Genomic DNA, 16,176 nt, shown 5'->3' with positions numbered 1-16,176 from the left:
TTATTAGAGAGGCAGAGGCAGACAGAGAAAAAGGAAAAAGGAGAAAATTTTTAAATGATTTAGAGATTAATAGATTGTGTATCTTTTGTTTAATATTACCATGTGGCTTGATACATGCGACCGATCTTATCTACGAGGAAAGGTTTGGTTGTAGCTTGACTAGATTGATATAATATAAACTTTTGTTCGCAATAGCTTCATGAATAAAAAGGAAGGATTTTGGATGTATTTATAAGTTCGAGAAAAAAATTAGAATTAATTTTTGTTTTAGAATTAATTATGGACGGCGTTGAAATCAAACTTTTATATTGAATTTTATTTTTAATTTAATTTTATAATAAAAACATTCAAACACAAATATAAAGACTTTTAAATTAATTTTAATCAAAATCAATTTTACAAACATAAATTTTATTCAAAATTAATTTTATTAACCTTCATCCAAACATATACTATAAAGATAAAATTTGAATAATGATTTTTTATTTTCTTTTTAATACTTTTTTGATTTAGACTCCTCTGATATTTCTAAATACATCTTGTTCTGTGAAGTAATTTGATTTGTTTATAAAAACTTTTTTACTTCAAGATAGCGCGTGAAATGTAAGTTTTAAAAAATAGTCTAGTCAAATTAACTTCTATTATTTTTATTAATGAATAAGTTTCTTGGTTTAAAATTTTGAGTTGGTTTTTAGAATTTTTTTTAAGTAATATAAGAAAGTAACAAAATTCACGGGTCCATGCTCTAGTATTTATATATAATATGTTTTAACATTTTACTTTTTAATTATTTCGTGTAAAGTATGGGTATTGGGTATTATGAATACTAATTAAAATATATCTATACAAAATTACATTATTAAAGAAGAAATTTATTAGAAGAAAAAATATAATATTATATAATATTAAAAAGAATAAATAAAAAATATTGAGGAATTATTAATAATAATAATATAAGTTAAAACACTACTTTAAACAATGCATGAAAAAAGTTACAAATTGACAAGATAAATTGAAATCAACAAGGATTTGTTCAATTGCTTAAGTGGTAGTATCTGATTTGGATTCCAATTGATAAAAACAAAAAATTGCCAAACATACTCATCATATTTTATTTTGATGAAATTGCCAAATAAAAAGAATTGGAAAAAAAAAATCGTGTGAAATTGCTTTGCTGTTATCAGGAGAGTGGCCATAGTTCCTTATCCATTATCACTAGCAAAGACTTTGATGAAATTGCAGAGAGTGGGAATTGAAGAGCAATGGCTTCAGTAGCTTCATCATCATCATTTTCTACAAGGCTTCTTCTGCATTCACACACACCTCTAGTATGCAGAAGAAGATGCAGACCCAATTTTCTGAGGATGGTGACTCGCTCCTGTCTCGATGACAGCTCTGCTCTCCTCCGAGCAGCGCAACACACTGTATTAACTATGAATTCATGGATACCATTCTCTGCAATTTTCAAAATTTGTTTACTTTATTGCACTTGTCTTATTGTGATCAATATCTGGTTTTTCATGCCAATTTAACAACTTTAATAATGCTCTCTTTTGTAGATTTTTGAAATATTTGTCAAAATTGTGTTTTGATAATATTTCCAACACCCCTTTTGGTTACTTTGTGTGAATCAGTTGATAAAATGGTGAAACGTACTTAATGATTGGTGATTCCCATTGTTTGCACTGTGTGCTCTTTAAGTTTCTTTCAAATTTTCCTTCTTTTGGTTTTTGCATGCATGTAAGGGGGAAAAAAGTTCACTTCAATTCAATAGCGATTATGCCTATGTCAAGAATTTTTCTTTGTTTTTTTTACAGTGTATATATTTGTCAAAAATTGTGTATTTGTTAAGATTCAAATACCCCATTTTTTATGTTTGATAATTGTCCGTGTTATTGGGAGAGATGACTGAATTTTGTAAACATGTTTTGTTGTTTGGTAGGTGGATACATACGTGAAAAGTGGCATGGTTGTAGGATTGGGGTCTGGTCATGCTTCTGGTATGGCCATTCAGCATTTGGGTAGCCAGCTTCGCACTGGTAATTTGAAGGATATAGTAGGGATTCCCATGTGAGCTCTTCCTCCTTACATTTCTTCTTCCCTTTTAGCTAAAGTGCTATGTTATTTTTAATTTTAAAAAATGATGCTATGTTAAAGTTGAAGTTAAACTATCTTTTTCTGAATTTTGACTACTTCCTTGATATATAGAAAATTTTCTATTAAATGCAAGTATTGGTCAAGATGTAAATTCCACCAAACCACTTGACATCGATGCATTGGTTTATGCAGGTCTGTTTCAAGTGCAAGTGAGGCAGCAAAGGCTGGGATTCCATTGGATACCTACCAAGGAAGTTCTCAAGTATGAACAAAAATAGTCAGCTTCTACATTTTGCTTTTAATGCTGAGTGTTTCTTGTTTTAGAGGGCTCTTGGATGCTTGCCAGATTTTTTAGAAGAATAGGAAGCCTTGTTTGCAATCCCTGGTGAAAATTTTCCAAAAAATATTTTAAAAAAAAACTCTATCTTATATGCATAACTTTGAAGAAATCTTTTGATACAATGAAATTAAATGAAAAGGAAAAAAAGTAATGCTGGACTGTCTTGATGTTTTGTGCATCTTTGGTTTTATTTTTTATAAAGCTGAAATAAATCTTAGTGTAGATTCATTAGCAATTACTCTGTTGTAGATTGATTTTGCATTTGATGATGCTGATGTTATAGAAGAAGGAACACTTGTTGCTATCATTGGGCGCCGGAAATTGCAAGGTGGGGAATCCATAATCCAGGAAAAGGTGAGTTTCTATACCGTTTTTCTCTGTGACGATCAATTATCTTGTATTAATAATTAATTTCCCCCCTTTTTCTTTTGTTTGCAGTCTATAATAAATTCTGCCAATAAATGTGTGTTCATTATCGAAGAAAACCAGTACAAAGGAGGTCTGGAAGGTTCTATTCCAGTTTTAATTCAGTCTGTAAGCAGCTATGCAAAATATTAGTTTATTGATTCTTTCTTGTGTATATCTGTCTTTAATACTCAATTTTTGTTGCAGCTCAACTGGATGACAATTGCTGAAGAGATTGATGATATGTTTCTGGGTGATGCTGAGGTTTCACTCTACATTTACTCTTTTGCTGAGTTTTTACACATGAATATAATAAAGAATGTTTTATCTGGTTGCTTGCTTACCAACCCAAAAAGTGACTATGACATAAAGATCTCCTTATTTGTTTTAAAGATCATGATATTTTGATACAGTTTTCTTTGTTGATAACTGATGTGTATAGATACTGTATGTAACTCGGTAGAGGCTTTTCTATTAAATGATTTAGGATTTTGTAATGTTCCACAACAACAACAACAACAATTCAAAGCTTTTGCCACTAAGTGGGGTTGGCTCCATGCATCAAACATGCCATTGTGTTCTTACCTTAACCAATTCATTGGAGAGGCTATTTAATTCTAGATCTTTTTTCAATGGTTTCACATAAGAGTCTTTCTTGGTCTGCCACTGTACCTCTACCTTTTTCAATGGGCTTCTATAGTCTTTCTCTCTCCTGTCCTAACCATATTTACCATTTTTTCCTCAATAGGCGCCACTAACATTCTCTCTTATATATTCATTCCTTATTGATCCTATCTTTTCCTGTATGACATCCCATCTTAGTTATGATCTATTATTCTGTGCAGAAGTTTTGTACACTACCATCCAATCATTTGTTGGCACATCAAAAGAGTTTGATTATGACTACAATTACATGAGAGGTCATACTCTTTTGGTGAAATGGCAACACATCATAGGATGATAGTGTAATAAAGTTTTCAATAAGCAGTGGATCAAAATTAAAGCAAGATTTAAGATTTATTACCCTGCTTTCAAGAGGATCAAAGGAGTAAGTTAATACAATGATGCAGTTATTGGGACCTCCCTATTTGGTTCACTTGATCAATAAATACTCCCTTTGTTTAGTAAGCAATCATTTTTTTTCTTCATTATAATGTTTCTCTAGACAAGAAAATCGCTGTTTATCCCCAAAAGCAACTATAAATTCACAGCAGTACCCCATAGCAATTAGCCACATGCAAAACCCTTTTTTGGGGCCCTGGCCAGTGAATAGACAGAAATGGATGAAAGGAGTCAAACATATTCATTATTCTAAAAATTGTTAAAAGAAACCCAATTACAAAGTTGCTAATGGAACTGAACAATCACAATGCTAAAGGAAGATTATTTGTCTCTGAAGAAAACAAATGATACAGACATCAACAGGAATAGCCTTGTCAATCCTACAATTCTGTAACAGATAATTTATATTAATTCTAAAAAGTGTCATAGTCCAAACAAAAGCCTTTACCCTTTTGAGAAACTAAACTTTCCAGGACTTAGATATCAAAAGGTTTTGAACAGTGGGATTTTGAATCAGAAACTGGAAAAGAAAAAAAAAAAGATGTACTAGAATAAGAACAAGAAGGTTCTAAAAACCATATCCTGTTATCCAGAAAGGTGAAGCAATGACATAACAAGGTTGCTGAATTACAAAAGTGGAACATAATGCCAGAGTTTTTGGTTAGGAGTTTCTTCCTTCCCATCTTTTAAGGGCAGAGTTGTTTTCTTGACTTCTTTTAGAGTGCCAACACATGGTTAATCTGGGTTGGTTTATATTGTGGGCTTATAAAGGGATTGTAAAGCTCTTTTGAGCCGTGTACTCTTCATATGTTTCCTGTATTTTATTTTTATTTGGTCAAGGAGGTTTTCTTATGCTCCTCATATTTCTCTTCATTCTCTTCTCTTAATTATTTTATCAAGAAATTATTTACATTTTGTGATTATATTTATCATGGCTCTTTGTAAATGAAGGTCTGGAGAAGACCATCTATAGGGCAAGCAGGTCCACTAGGAGGTGACTTCCCAGTAGTCACCAAAGAAGGACATAATATTCTTGATGTTATCTTTACATCTCCAATAGAAAACCTCGGTAAGTTCTGCAAGTGTGATGCCTGTTTCAACTTTCAAGTGATAAACCTCAGTATATGTGCTGGTCCATTCCACTGACTTAGTATTACTTGCAGCTGAAGTAGCAAAAAGCCTTGATAAAGTTGATGGTGTTGTGGACCATGGTGTTGTTTCTAAAATCCCGTTAGTTTTCTCTCTTTAACTTTTATACTCTTTTAAATAAGTAGTTGACAGTCACTCTGATTGAACTGAACTAAAGATAAGATGGCCATTCCATCAAAATATCTGATACAGCTTTGTACTTGAAATGATTGGGAGAATGATTTTCTGTTAAACCTGATCTGATTTTGGGATTCAGGCAATATTTCTCTTCCACAATTTTTTATCTAATGCCCTATTTTACTATGTTCCTCAAAATTGGTTAAGAAACTCTCATCAGAAGGTATACCACATTAAACATCAAATGATTCACTCTGACAATTTCATTTATCTTTCTCAGTCTTGCCAGTATTCAAATAAAAACTAATGCTTGACATATGCTTCAAATAATGTTAAGAACTCAGCAATTATGTCCTCTAACTGACCAAAAGAGATGCAAAGAGTATAAATTTTTAATATCTTTTCGTTTTAGAGTTATTGTTTGTCTATAGGTGCACCAATTTTATTAGTCCAAGGAGTAAAATTCAAATGCAACCATGGTCAACATCTCGCTCACTTTAAAACATCACAGTTTCACCAAGTTATTGCCTTGGTTTTGTTAATATTCTTTCTAGACAAAAAGAATCTCAAAAAGTGGTTTGCTTGTAAATATCGACTATTCAACTTATTTATTTCTATTATTATGTAATGCAGATGCACAGTTGTAATTGCTTCTCAGACTGGGCTGAACATTTTGGACAAATTAACTGCAGATATAGTGGGTTAGGCTTCAGAGCTTATAGCTCTGCTTTGCACATGAATGTGTATTTAGTTTTTTTTTTTTCCCTCTTATTTTTCTCTCCATTATGCTTTTTGCCTGCCTGTGCGTTTTCATCCTCCCTTTCCAAAGAAATGAGTAATTGTGACTGTATCAACGCTAGCAAAGGAAGCTTAGGGCTATGTGTTTTTATAATGTTTGTATACATGAAACTTCATTTGTCTTTTTTTCTCTTCTTTCAATTCCCATATGGTTCTATCATCACCATGAATACTGGATGGGACTGGGGGCTGGTTTGTTTACCTTAATCACATTGCATTTTATCAAATCATGTAGATTTACATTTACATAGGTTACAGTCTGTTCTATGAAAAAAACCACTTTAAGATCCTTGAACATAAGGGTGTTATCCGGTTGAATTTTTGCAAAATGAAGTGAATAGATAACAATAACCTTATATGATTACGTGATGCATTTTAGATTTTGAAAATTATCATGCATATATGTGTTTACAGACTTGTACAAAGGGATTGGTCAAGTGGAGTAGGAATAGGTTGCAAGTTCAAATCTTTATTTATTTCTTTGAAATGAGGCAAATGTAAGTATTTTTACAAGCTTTCTCTGTTTTGAACTAGGTCAATTTTCTTTAAATTTGTATTTGCCGAAAATTATCCATGATAAATGAGTATTGAATCACTTTATTTTATCCTCTAAACTTTAATTTTTTCCTTGACTACACACTGCTTCATCCAAGTGTCGGTTGTTTTATTTACATGAGTTCAAATGAAAGTACCGTATGCAGATTCATACGCCCATCGTGTGATACTGATATCAATTAATTAGTAAAAGAACTTCTGGAAGCTATTTTTATCAGAGTGGGAGGAACATATTAGTAATGTATAACTATAGATGAATTATTAAGATTAAAAGGTTTTTAAAGTTATATAATCATTTTAAAAAGTTCATATATAACTTGTGTGTTGTAATCTTAATCATTAATATTTATTCTGACTCTCATAAAAAGGACTTTCTATCTATGCATGCATATGTCTCGTGTGTGAGTGTATAAAAACTCTTTTAATGTTCTAAACCTAGTACAATTTTAATTAATTTTGCATTAAACACTTAAATTCTACTACCTCTAAAGAAAAAATGTATGCAAGTCCAAATTTAGGTATAAAGCAATTTCACATAATAAATGCTTGAATCGATCGGTTCTAACTTCTAAGATGTCTGCAGGAGAAAATACATGACATGAACTGCATGCAAACACGAGCTAATCCATTGTTCAGCTAATCCAAACTTTTGCAATATCTAAAAAGAATTTTACTTAAAGCATTATTGTGCCTAACATAGAATCTAACCCTAAGTAGGTTAAATATATGTTTTTAGTTTTTGCAAATGAGAAAAATGTTAGTTTTTTGAAAAAACATGTCTTTAATTTTTTATTTATGAAAAATATGTTAAATGTAGTCATCTTTTTTACTTCAGTTAAATGAGTTAGCAATAAGGACCATACCTTACATTTTCATAAATAAGGGACTAAAAGAAAACAATTTTTTAAGAATTAGAAACAAACATTTCTCTTTATAAAAACAAATTATTTTTAACCCAAATAAGTAAATATACATGTGAGAATGTGTTAGAACATGTAGAAACTTTGAATTAAGGCATCCAAAGTTGTGAATGTAGGTTGACATGAGTGTTTAAAGATTCGATATGAAATTTCACCTTTTTCATATTTGTGTGTTAAAATTCCCTTTGACTCGACTTTTTTCACTTGGTGGACAACCCTCCTTAGAGAAATCCCATAGAACCTAAGGTCAAGTTGAGTAGTTGCAATTGGATGAAATTACTTATAATTCGAGCCTATGTAGTAATTCTCCGAGTTGGCCTTTGTTGACAACCTTAGCATGCCATTGGTGGCCTACTCGTTAGTTTGGGGTGTCTCCTGGCTCTATCACTTTCTGGAGAAAAAAAAACTTACAAGTTACAAGCATGCTTATATAAAAGTAAAAGTCACATAAGAATGAAAATAAATTAGGACCATTGGCTCCCCGCGAGACTTGAGGTTTCCCTACATCCTTTGAGTCAACTATGAGACTAATCCTAGATCCAAGACTTAATCATATTTAAAGTTTTTCACTACTTTCCATGAGTGTACAACAGAATCATATTTTTGTTGTATATGTTTGGGGTGAAAAAACACATGTAGCAGAACCACGATTCTATTTTAAAAGTATACAATAAAATTGTCTTTCTGTTGTATTTTTTCCACCCCAAATATATGCAATGGAAACACAATTATGTTGTAAAAGTATATAATGAAATCATGTGTTCCCTTCTACTTTTTCCACCCCAAATATATGCAATGGAAACCCAATTTTGTTGTATAAATATACAACAAAATCGTGTTTTTGTTGATTTCTTTGACTAGGCATAAATTTTGATTCATATGTCTGATTTCAGTATACAATATGTCTATTTTGAGAGGAATGTGTGATAAGTCCTTGACTTATTCCAAAAAAAATTCCAAAAAAGCTTTCCTTCTATGAAAAAATTCCCACCCCTATTATTTTTTTTTTTCCAAAATAAAATTTAAAATTTAAATTAACAAAAAAACCATTTGTTTTTAGTAAACATTAACTAAAAATCCATATTAATAAAAAAAAATTAACAAATATTTAAAACTAAAAAACATAAATTAACAAATAATTAAATTAAGGGGAGGGAAATGTAGGAGGTGGGGTGTGAAGAAAAAATGGAGGGAGAAGAAGACAACAAAAGTTAGCGGGTAGAGAAGTGGAAGGGAAGTGGAGGTGAGAAGAAATGATGTCAGGGTGGATAGGCTTTTGAAAAACTAGGGGGTGAAAATAGAACTAAGGAGTGAGAATAGCAACTTCCAGATTGGCTTAGGGATTAAGTTTGAGCCCAAGGCCAATAATAGCCCAGAAGCATTGCAAGGCTGTCTCTTAAATCGAGGCTCTTGCTATTTACACTATGTTTTTCTAAGTTCACCTCATACCCCTTTTCTACCTCTTAATTACCCATTATACCCTTTCTCTTAAAGAAGTACACCCCTTTTGATTTCCAAAAATTTATTTCCAAAGTTACATATATCTATTCCAGAAATATATCTCTAGAACTATGATTCATATAATCATTGACACTAGATCATTGACGTTGATGTAGACTTAGATGAATACACTTAAAGGAAAGAAACTATCACCAAAAGCTTTGCTTTGTAACTAAGGTGTATAATATATGAAGTTAGTGATGAATATACCCTAAAATGCATTGCCATAGGAAGGAATACGAAAAATGTTGTATAATAATGGTGAAAACATGATATTATATAATGAATATACGATGAAGATATTTTAAAATTAGGGTTTAAAGAATAATAAAGATAAGATAAAGATAAGATTTTAGATTGGATTTAAAGAACACTAATGATAAGATGAAAATAAGACTAACAAAAATGGATATAAGATAATCTTTTATCTTTTTTTTATTTCTCATCAATCATCTTAATTCTAAGGTGATATTTTATGAAAAAATATATGTCTATTCTAGAAGTATATCTTTAGAAATATGAATCATAGCTCCAGAGATACATTTTTAAAATAAGTATATGTAATTCTAGATATACATTTTTGGAAAGTAAAATGAGTGTATTTCTTTTTAAAAAATAGCATAATGGGTAATTGAGAGGTAGAAAGGGGTGTGCAGGGATGTACTTAGAAAACTGAGGTGTAAATGGCAAGAGCATTAGATCAACGGCAAAGAAGCCCAGTAGCAGCCCAGAATAATTACAACGCCAAACAATAAGACTGCCTCTCTCTCTCTCTCTCTCTCTCTCTCTCACTTTCTGTATCTGAATCTGCGTGTGTTTGTGAATTGTTGTTGAGATCTGAATCAAAATCAGAAACGATAATGGCTACACCGGACCACCTCTTCAACCTCCGCAACAACTTCTACCTCGGCGCTTACCAAGCCGCCATCAACAGCAGCGACGTTGCCAACCTCTCCCAAGAAGATACCCTCGAGCGCGACACCCTCGTCCACCGCTGCTACATCGCCCTCGGCCAGCTCCAGTTCGTCATCTCCGAGATCCACGACGATGCTCCCACACCACTCCAAGCCGTCAAACTCCTCGCCCTCTATTTCTCCTCTCCCGACACCAAGGTATCGTAAAATTGCCCTCAAAAGGTTTTAATAAAACGCTCCGCCACCGTGATTTGTGCCGCAACATCATCAAGGTTTTTTAACTGTCCGCCACCGCAATTGGGACCGTATTTGTCCGCGATTTGCCCCGATATCAATGAACGCGATGAAACCGCAACGCTACCGATATTTAAAACCTTCCCTCAATTTAAAAAAAAAATATCCTTCATTTTCTCCTCAATTTCTCGTCTCACCCTAAAATCTCGCAGGATTCCGCCATCGCGAGTCTCAAGGAGTGGCTCGCCGATCCCGCTATTGGAAACAACGCCACGCTGAGGCTCGTCGCCGGTCTCGTCTTCCTCCACGAGAATGATTTCAATGAAGCCCTCAAACACACCAACGCCGGTGGAACCATGGAACTGTATAATTTTTATTATTATTCCCCCTACCATGGAACTGTATAATTTTTATTATTATTCCCCCTTTTTGTTCTTTTTTTTCTATTTTTTTTAAAATTGTTTTAGTTTCGTTATTGTAATTGTTTGTGTTGTGTTTTGTTTGTTTACAGGCACGCGTTGAATATTCAGATCTTTATTAAGATGCATAGGTCGGATTACGCAGAGAGGCAGCTGCGGATCATGCAGCAGATTGATGAGGATCACACTCTCACTCAACTCGCCAATGCTTGGCTCAATTTGGCTGTGGTATTCAGTAATTAATTAATAATTGTTATACTTAGAAACTAGAAAAAGTGATGAAGAATTTTGGTGTGTGTTTGATTGATTGATTGGATGATGGTGGTGGATCAGGGTGGGTCGAAGATCCAGGAGGCGTATCTGATCTTCCAGGATTTGTCGGAGAGGTATCAGTCCACCAGCTTGCTCTTGAATGGCAAGGCTGTTTGCTGCATGCACATGGGCAACTTCGACGAAGCTGAGACCCTTTTGGTTGAAGCTCTTAACAAGGCATGTTTTGCATGTGTATATATCATTCACTTCTATGGATTTGACAATACAATTGATATTGCATCATGTTTACATTTGTCCAAGATTTGAAATTGCTGAGTGATTTGATTAAGTTCAAAATGATCTCAGTTGTCTTTCCATTTTGCAACTATTCATCTTCCGGTGTTTTTGTTAGAACATTTAAAAGAGATATGATAAACATACATACACACCATCTTGGGGTGTATGTAGGTGAAGGAAGAGAGAGATAGAAAGAAAAAAGAAAAGGATGAGAGAAAAAAAAAGTGACAGATGCGATAAGTGATATTATAGAAAAGATGGAGATATGAAGAAAATAGGGTAGAAAGTGAATTTATGTTTATAATTTTTCTTTTTAAATTCAACGTGTCCTGAAATGAAATCTTTTCCTCGTTTACTTTGTGCTAGCTCTTGGTTTTAAACCTTTAAGCTGTTGTACTAAAATGGCATTTGATGGGGTGATTTGCTGTTTAGGAAAATTGTGTGTGGTGAAAATGTTTCTGTGGTTTATACAGGATGCCAGGGATCCAGAAACTCTAGCCAATCTAGTTGTATGCTGTCTTCATCTCGGCAAACCATCTAACAAATCATTCAGGTAAACACTCAGGACATGTTCTGCCAAAACCGTTTTATGCTCCAATCATCAAGTATAATATTTTTCATTGTATGTCAAATGTAAATATCTTAACATGGATGTAGTGTCCTGCATGGGCTGGCTGAATCTTTAGTTGCCTTGAGAAAGTGTTGTTGAATTCTGAATCAGTTCTATGAACTTGTGATGAGTCAGGTCTTCCTAACTAGTGTTTTTATATCACTTGTTAAAAAGCATGTCTAGCTCTAAGTGTTAAATGATAGTATTTGGTAAATGGAAGCTCCAAGATCAGCACATATGGAGCAATTTGTTTTAAATGTTTTCAAAGCATGCCTTCAGTCCCTGTTGTTTAAAGCCATGGAGTATATAGTACTAGAATTTATATGAATTCAATATTGAACCAAACAATATTTCATGGATCACATATATTGGAATCCAAACCACACCATGGTTCTCAGTTTGGCTTGTTTCCCCTCCATGTTTCTTTGGAGTGTCAAACCTTATCAATGCTGAATTTGTTGGTTGTGACATTCTAAACATATCATTTAATAATGATAGTAATTAGTAAAGTTAACATCAATTATATAAATATGAGAGACAAGCCCAGAACTGTAATATGATTTATAGAAAATGTGTATCATGTTGGAAATATATGTATATACACATTTGTTCAGTTTAAAGGGTTAAATAATATTGAACCAAACCATGTTTGCTCTCAAGCCATGCTGGGAACAATCTGCACAATCTGTCAAAGGGATGCATTCTTTAACTCTTACTGCTAATCTCCTACATAATTTTAATGAGGGACTTGGGTTTTATAAAGCTTTTTATTTCTTATTGATTGGTTGAATTCCCCATTATATTTTCATTGCCTTCTGTTGATCTGGGTAAGTATTCACTGTGTCGAATATAATCTTCACTCGAATTATCAGAGGGGACTTTTGACAAATGAATGACTTGTATTATTGCTTTGCAGCCAGCTGAAACTTTCTCACCCAGAGCATGTATTGGTCAAACGGGTATCATCAGCTGAAGAAAGTTTTGATAGAGCGCTACAATCATTTTCCTCATGAGTGTCGATGATTGAATTTCTTTCAAGAGTTGAATGGTGTGAGGTCTTCCCGTGCAATTTTTACACCTTATCGTGGCTATTGTATTGGTTGCGTATCTTAGAACATAATCAACTGGGTAATGTGTCATAGTATTCAAATTTGTTATGTTTTTGGTTTACTTGAGTCTTGATGTTGTAAAAGCTACATCTGACATTAATTTTTAAACATGTTCATTTACATCGTCTATTTTACTAGAAAAGGGAGAAATACCAATAGGTATTAAGTAAACAAGATTACGATTGTGTGGATGGATAGGGAAAACTCTATTCAATTTTATCCATAATTTTACATTCTCGCATTTGTATTTTTCAATTAAAAATAGAATAGAATACCTGGAGTATCTAGCATTTGCAGCATGGCATTGGCCTATTTTGATAATTAATGCGGAATAATAACCGACTCGAAAAACGAATTAAGAAGACTGCAATACTGATAAATAAAGTAAAATATATATAAATTAGAATATGAAATCTTTCTCTTCACAATCAATGGTTATAATTTTATTCAAAGATAGCTTTGTTATTCGTGGCTATGTAAATTCATCCTTATGGGCCGGCATGAAACACTTTTTTGAATACCATCTATCAGAACTCTTCATGGATGTTGGGTGATGGAAAAAACATTTACTTTTGGCAACATAATAGGATTTCCCAATCTATTGTGACCTCTTTGAACCTTCCCTACGGCATTGGTCTCTCTTTGAAAGCTCCAGCTGCGGATTTTATTGTAAATCATTCATGGAATCTGCCTTAATGGTTCATTCAAAGGGCCCCTGCTTTAGCTGCGGAAATCAATCAGATTAGCATCCACAGTTTTCTGAGGCTGAGTACCTTCTAGTTTGGCATGGCACGACTTCTGGATCTTCCAGCTTTAAAGAAGCCTTCTCCTTCATAATCAACAGCGGCTTGCCGTGGGCGAAAATGATATGGCAGCCCTGCTATCCCCCGGCAAAATCTCGTCCTGTGGCGTGCTATTTTGAATAATCTTGCTAAAAGGGGTTGTTGCAGTCTCTCAAGATGAGAGCTGTGTCATAGAGCTTCCGAATCTGCAGACCATTTATTTCTGCAGTGTTCGTTTGCTGCCAGAATTTGGGAATGGATTGAGGGAAAGTTACAAACTTCTTTTGACAGGTTCTCAATTCATAGTACCAATGGTTTTAAATTGCGGTTGCAATTGTGGATGCAGTGAGTCAGAAAACCTTTACATTGCGGAAAAATGTGACCACAGATATTGTTGCGGTGAGTCGAAATACCTTGATGTTGTGGGCGCAATTGCGGTTGCAGACCGATATTTAAAATCATGATAGTACCCTTTGTTCACTTTTCTCTCCTTGCTCCAAGCAACTAAATGACGTTAGAGAGTGGCTACCATCACTTACGTCTATTGGTCCATATGTGATTCTGGGAGTGGAAAGAAATTTCAGATCACAATGCTAATTTCCTTGGTGGTCAAATTGCTTTCTTTGCTGAACTAATGGCAGCCATCTTGCCTATTGAGATTGCTCACTTAAAGGGTTGGAGAAAGTTGTGGCTAGAGTGTGGTTCGGTTTTGGTGGTTCAAGCTTTTAAATATGCATTGATGGCCCCTTGGCGTATCAGAAACAAGTGGAAGAGTTGTATCAAGCTTACCAAAGGCATTAGCTTCCTCGTTGGACACATTTTTCGTGAAGGGAATACATGTGCAAATATTTTAGTCACTCACACTCACAGTACTTCTGTGAATAGGTGGGATTTGATTCCACATATGAAGCTTCTTTTTTTATTTGTTATAAAAAATGATAGGCAAACTTTACCTAATTAGAGGTCTAGGTCGTTTTGTTTTGCTTTTGATTCTCTGATGGGTTTGGCTTTGTCCTCCATGCTCTTTTGTTATTCTGCTTCCTTTTTATTAATAATACTCTAGTTGTGCTGCTTTTGGTTGATGGTTCCGATGTGTCAACTTAGTTCAGATCGTTGTAACATTCACATGCAGTATCAAGCCGTTTTTATCACACAAAAAAAGTTTATGATTTTATGCATTTTCTTTAAAGGTTTTTTTAATTAAGTATAATTTATATATTCCTTTAAAGTGTACATTTTTTTTGTACTGCCTGTAACGTGTACATAGTACACCAGCTTAGTAGAACTAAATGGTTTGCTGAATGACACGGTGGATTCGTGTGTTACATTATTAGTACTTGATAACGTTCATTTCAATTTTATTACTTAATTAATCCAAAGTTTATTTGTCTATCTTCGGTATTATTTTGAAAATGAACTTTTCTTCAAAATTATGTTTCTAGGTATTTTTCAAGTTTTGGATATATTTATTTGCTTAGTATTTAGTAAAGTATTTTATTGTATATAAGACAAATACCAATCAGAACGCTTTTAAAAAGTATAGAAATGACTGACAATTCCACGATGATATTGGACACGTCAAAATTTTGACCGAATCTCTTGCTCAACCAAATTGATGTAAAGCCAACGAGGTTCCTTTCTTTTGTGACAAAAAAAAAAAAAAAATCAGAACAAAAGAAATAAAATCAAACATGCAAATAATGTCGGTAAAATGAATTCCTGGGCTGAAGTTGTTCCAACAAAACGAGACAAAGAGCTATATAAAATAATGGGAATTTCTTAGTGCACCAGCATTTTTCTTATACACCCAACACTTTTTCATTTTTTTCAAAATTACCCCTGTTAATAAATGGATTCGTAATTCGTAAGAGACTCATAGATTCATAATCAATAAGAGTAAGCTTATGGATTCATAATCCGTAAGAAGCTTACTTTTAAGTCATATACAGATTTGGCAATCCGTATGTTCATATACGATTTTTAAAAAAAAAATAAAAAAATATTTTACAAATTAATTTAAAATTCATGGCCCATGCAACATTCAAACTTATGACTTTCATATTATTAACACCACTCAAATCAACTAAACTAATAGGTCAATTATGTTATAAAATAATTAATATCATTATATATAACATTAAAATTTCAAATGTATATTTAATGCAATGTAAATTTACATAATCAATTTTGTGACAATTAATTTTGATCTAATAATTAATTTTTTTACATATATAAATTTTTATGAAACCTATGATTTTTATTTAAAATTTATTAATGTAAAAAAAATACATTATTAGATCAAAATTAATTGTAATAAGACCAAAAACATAAAATTTAAATAAAAACACATTACAAGTAAGCCTCTTATGGATTACGAATCTATAAGCTTATAGATTACAAATCCGTAAGTTTACTCTTACGGATTAAGAATCCGTTTATTAGCAAGAGTAATTTTGGAAAAACCGAAAAAGTGCTGGGTGTACAAGATAAATGCTGGGTGTGTAAAGAAATTCCCAAAAATAATTTTGGTTTTGGGTTGCAGCCTTCACGTGCATCCTGTAGGTTGCAAAATCAGACTAGGGTAGCTTTCAGTTTTTTTTTTTTTAGCTTTCAGTT

The 16,176-nt window shown here is 33.0% G+C and overlaps 2 protein-coding genes across 3 annotated transcripts; both read left to right on the top strand.

Moving 5' to 3' along the window:
* Positions 1–1,146: 1,146 nt before the first annotated feature.
* On the top strand, positions 1,147–6,131 carry LOC114386438 (probable ribose-5-phosphate isomerase 4, chloroplastic). Its single transcript, XM_028346443.1, has 9 exons — positions 1,147–1,424; positions 1,943–2,070; positions 2,290–2,359; positions 2,687–2,791; positions 2,876–2,971; positions 3,050–3,106; positions 4,856–4,973; positions 5,068–5,134; positions 5,804–6,131. The coding sequence occupies exons 1-9, from the start codon at positions 1,263–1,265 to the stop codon at positions 5,874–5,876; spliced, it is 876 nt and encodes a 291-aa protein (XP_028202244.1). The 5' UTR covers positions 1,147–1,262; the 3' UTR covers positions 5,877–6,131.
* A 3,579-nt stretch (positions 6,132–9,710) lies between these two features.
* On the top strand, positions 9,711–12,905 carry LOC114388229 (coatomer subunit epsilon-1-like). 2 transcript variants are annotated; one of them, XM_028348602.1, is made up of 6 exons: positions 9,711–10,055; positions 10,304–10,455; positions 10,603–10,735; positions 10,844–10,999; positions 11,533–11,612; positions 12,586–12,889. In XM_028348602.1, exons 1-6 carry the CDS (start codon positions 9,804–9,806, stop codon positions 12,680–12,682), a joined length of 870 nt encoding a protein of 289 aa, XP_028204403.1. In that variant the 5' UTR covers positions 9,711–9,803; the 3' UTR covers positions 12,683–12,889. The 2 variants fall into 2 exon arrangements, with proteins under 2 accessions (XP_028204403.1, XP_028204402.1); XM_028348601.1 differs by having other exon boundaries at positions 9,712–10,055; positions 10,603–10,738; positions 12,586–12,905.
* The last annotated feature ends 3,271 nt before the right edge of the window (positions 12,906–16,176 follow it).

The sequence above is a fragment of the Glycine soja genome, chromosome 15, assembly GCF_004193775.1.
Source record: "Glycine soja cultivar W05 chromosome 15, ASM419377v2, whole genome shotgun sequence".
NCBI lineage: Eukaryota > Viridiplantae > Streptophyta > Magnoliopsida > Fabales > Fabaceae > Glycine > Glycine soja.
This window is presented reverse-complemented; position numbering and strand designations above follow the sequence as displayed.

Bases quoted from the DNA above. Each gene is read 5' to 3' on its own strand.
- LOC114388229 (XM_028348601.1), top strand. From the start codon at position 9,804: ATGGCTACACCGGACCACCTCTTCAACCTCCGCAACAACTTCTACCTC. The intron at 10,456-10,602 runs GTATAATTTTTA...GTTTGTTTACAG, and splicing joins GCCGGTGGAACCATGGAACT to GCACGCGTTGAATATTCAGA. The intron at 11,613-12,585 runs GTAAACACTCAG...ATTGCTTTGCAG, and splicing joins CCATCTAACAAATCATTCAG to CCAGCTGAAACTTTCTCACC.
- LOC114386438 (XM_028346443.1), top strand. From the start codon at position 1,263: ATGGCTTCAGTAGCTTCATCATCATCATTTTCTACAAGGCTTCTTCTG. The intron at 2,972-3,049 runs GTAAGCAGCTAT...TTTTTGTTGCAG, and splicing joins TTCCAGTTTTAATTCAGTCT to CTCAACTGGATGACAATTGC. The intron at 3,107-4,855 runs GTTTCACTCTAC...TTGTAAATGAAG, and splicing joins TGTTTCTGGGTGATGCTGAG to GTCTGGAGAAGACCATCTAT.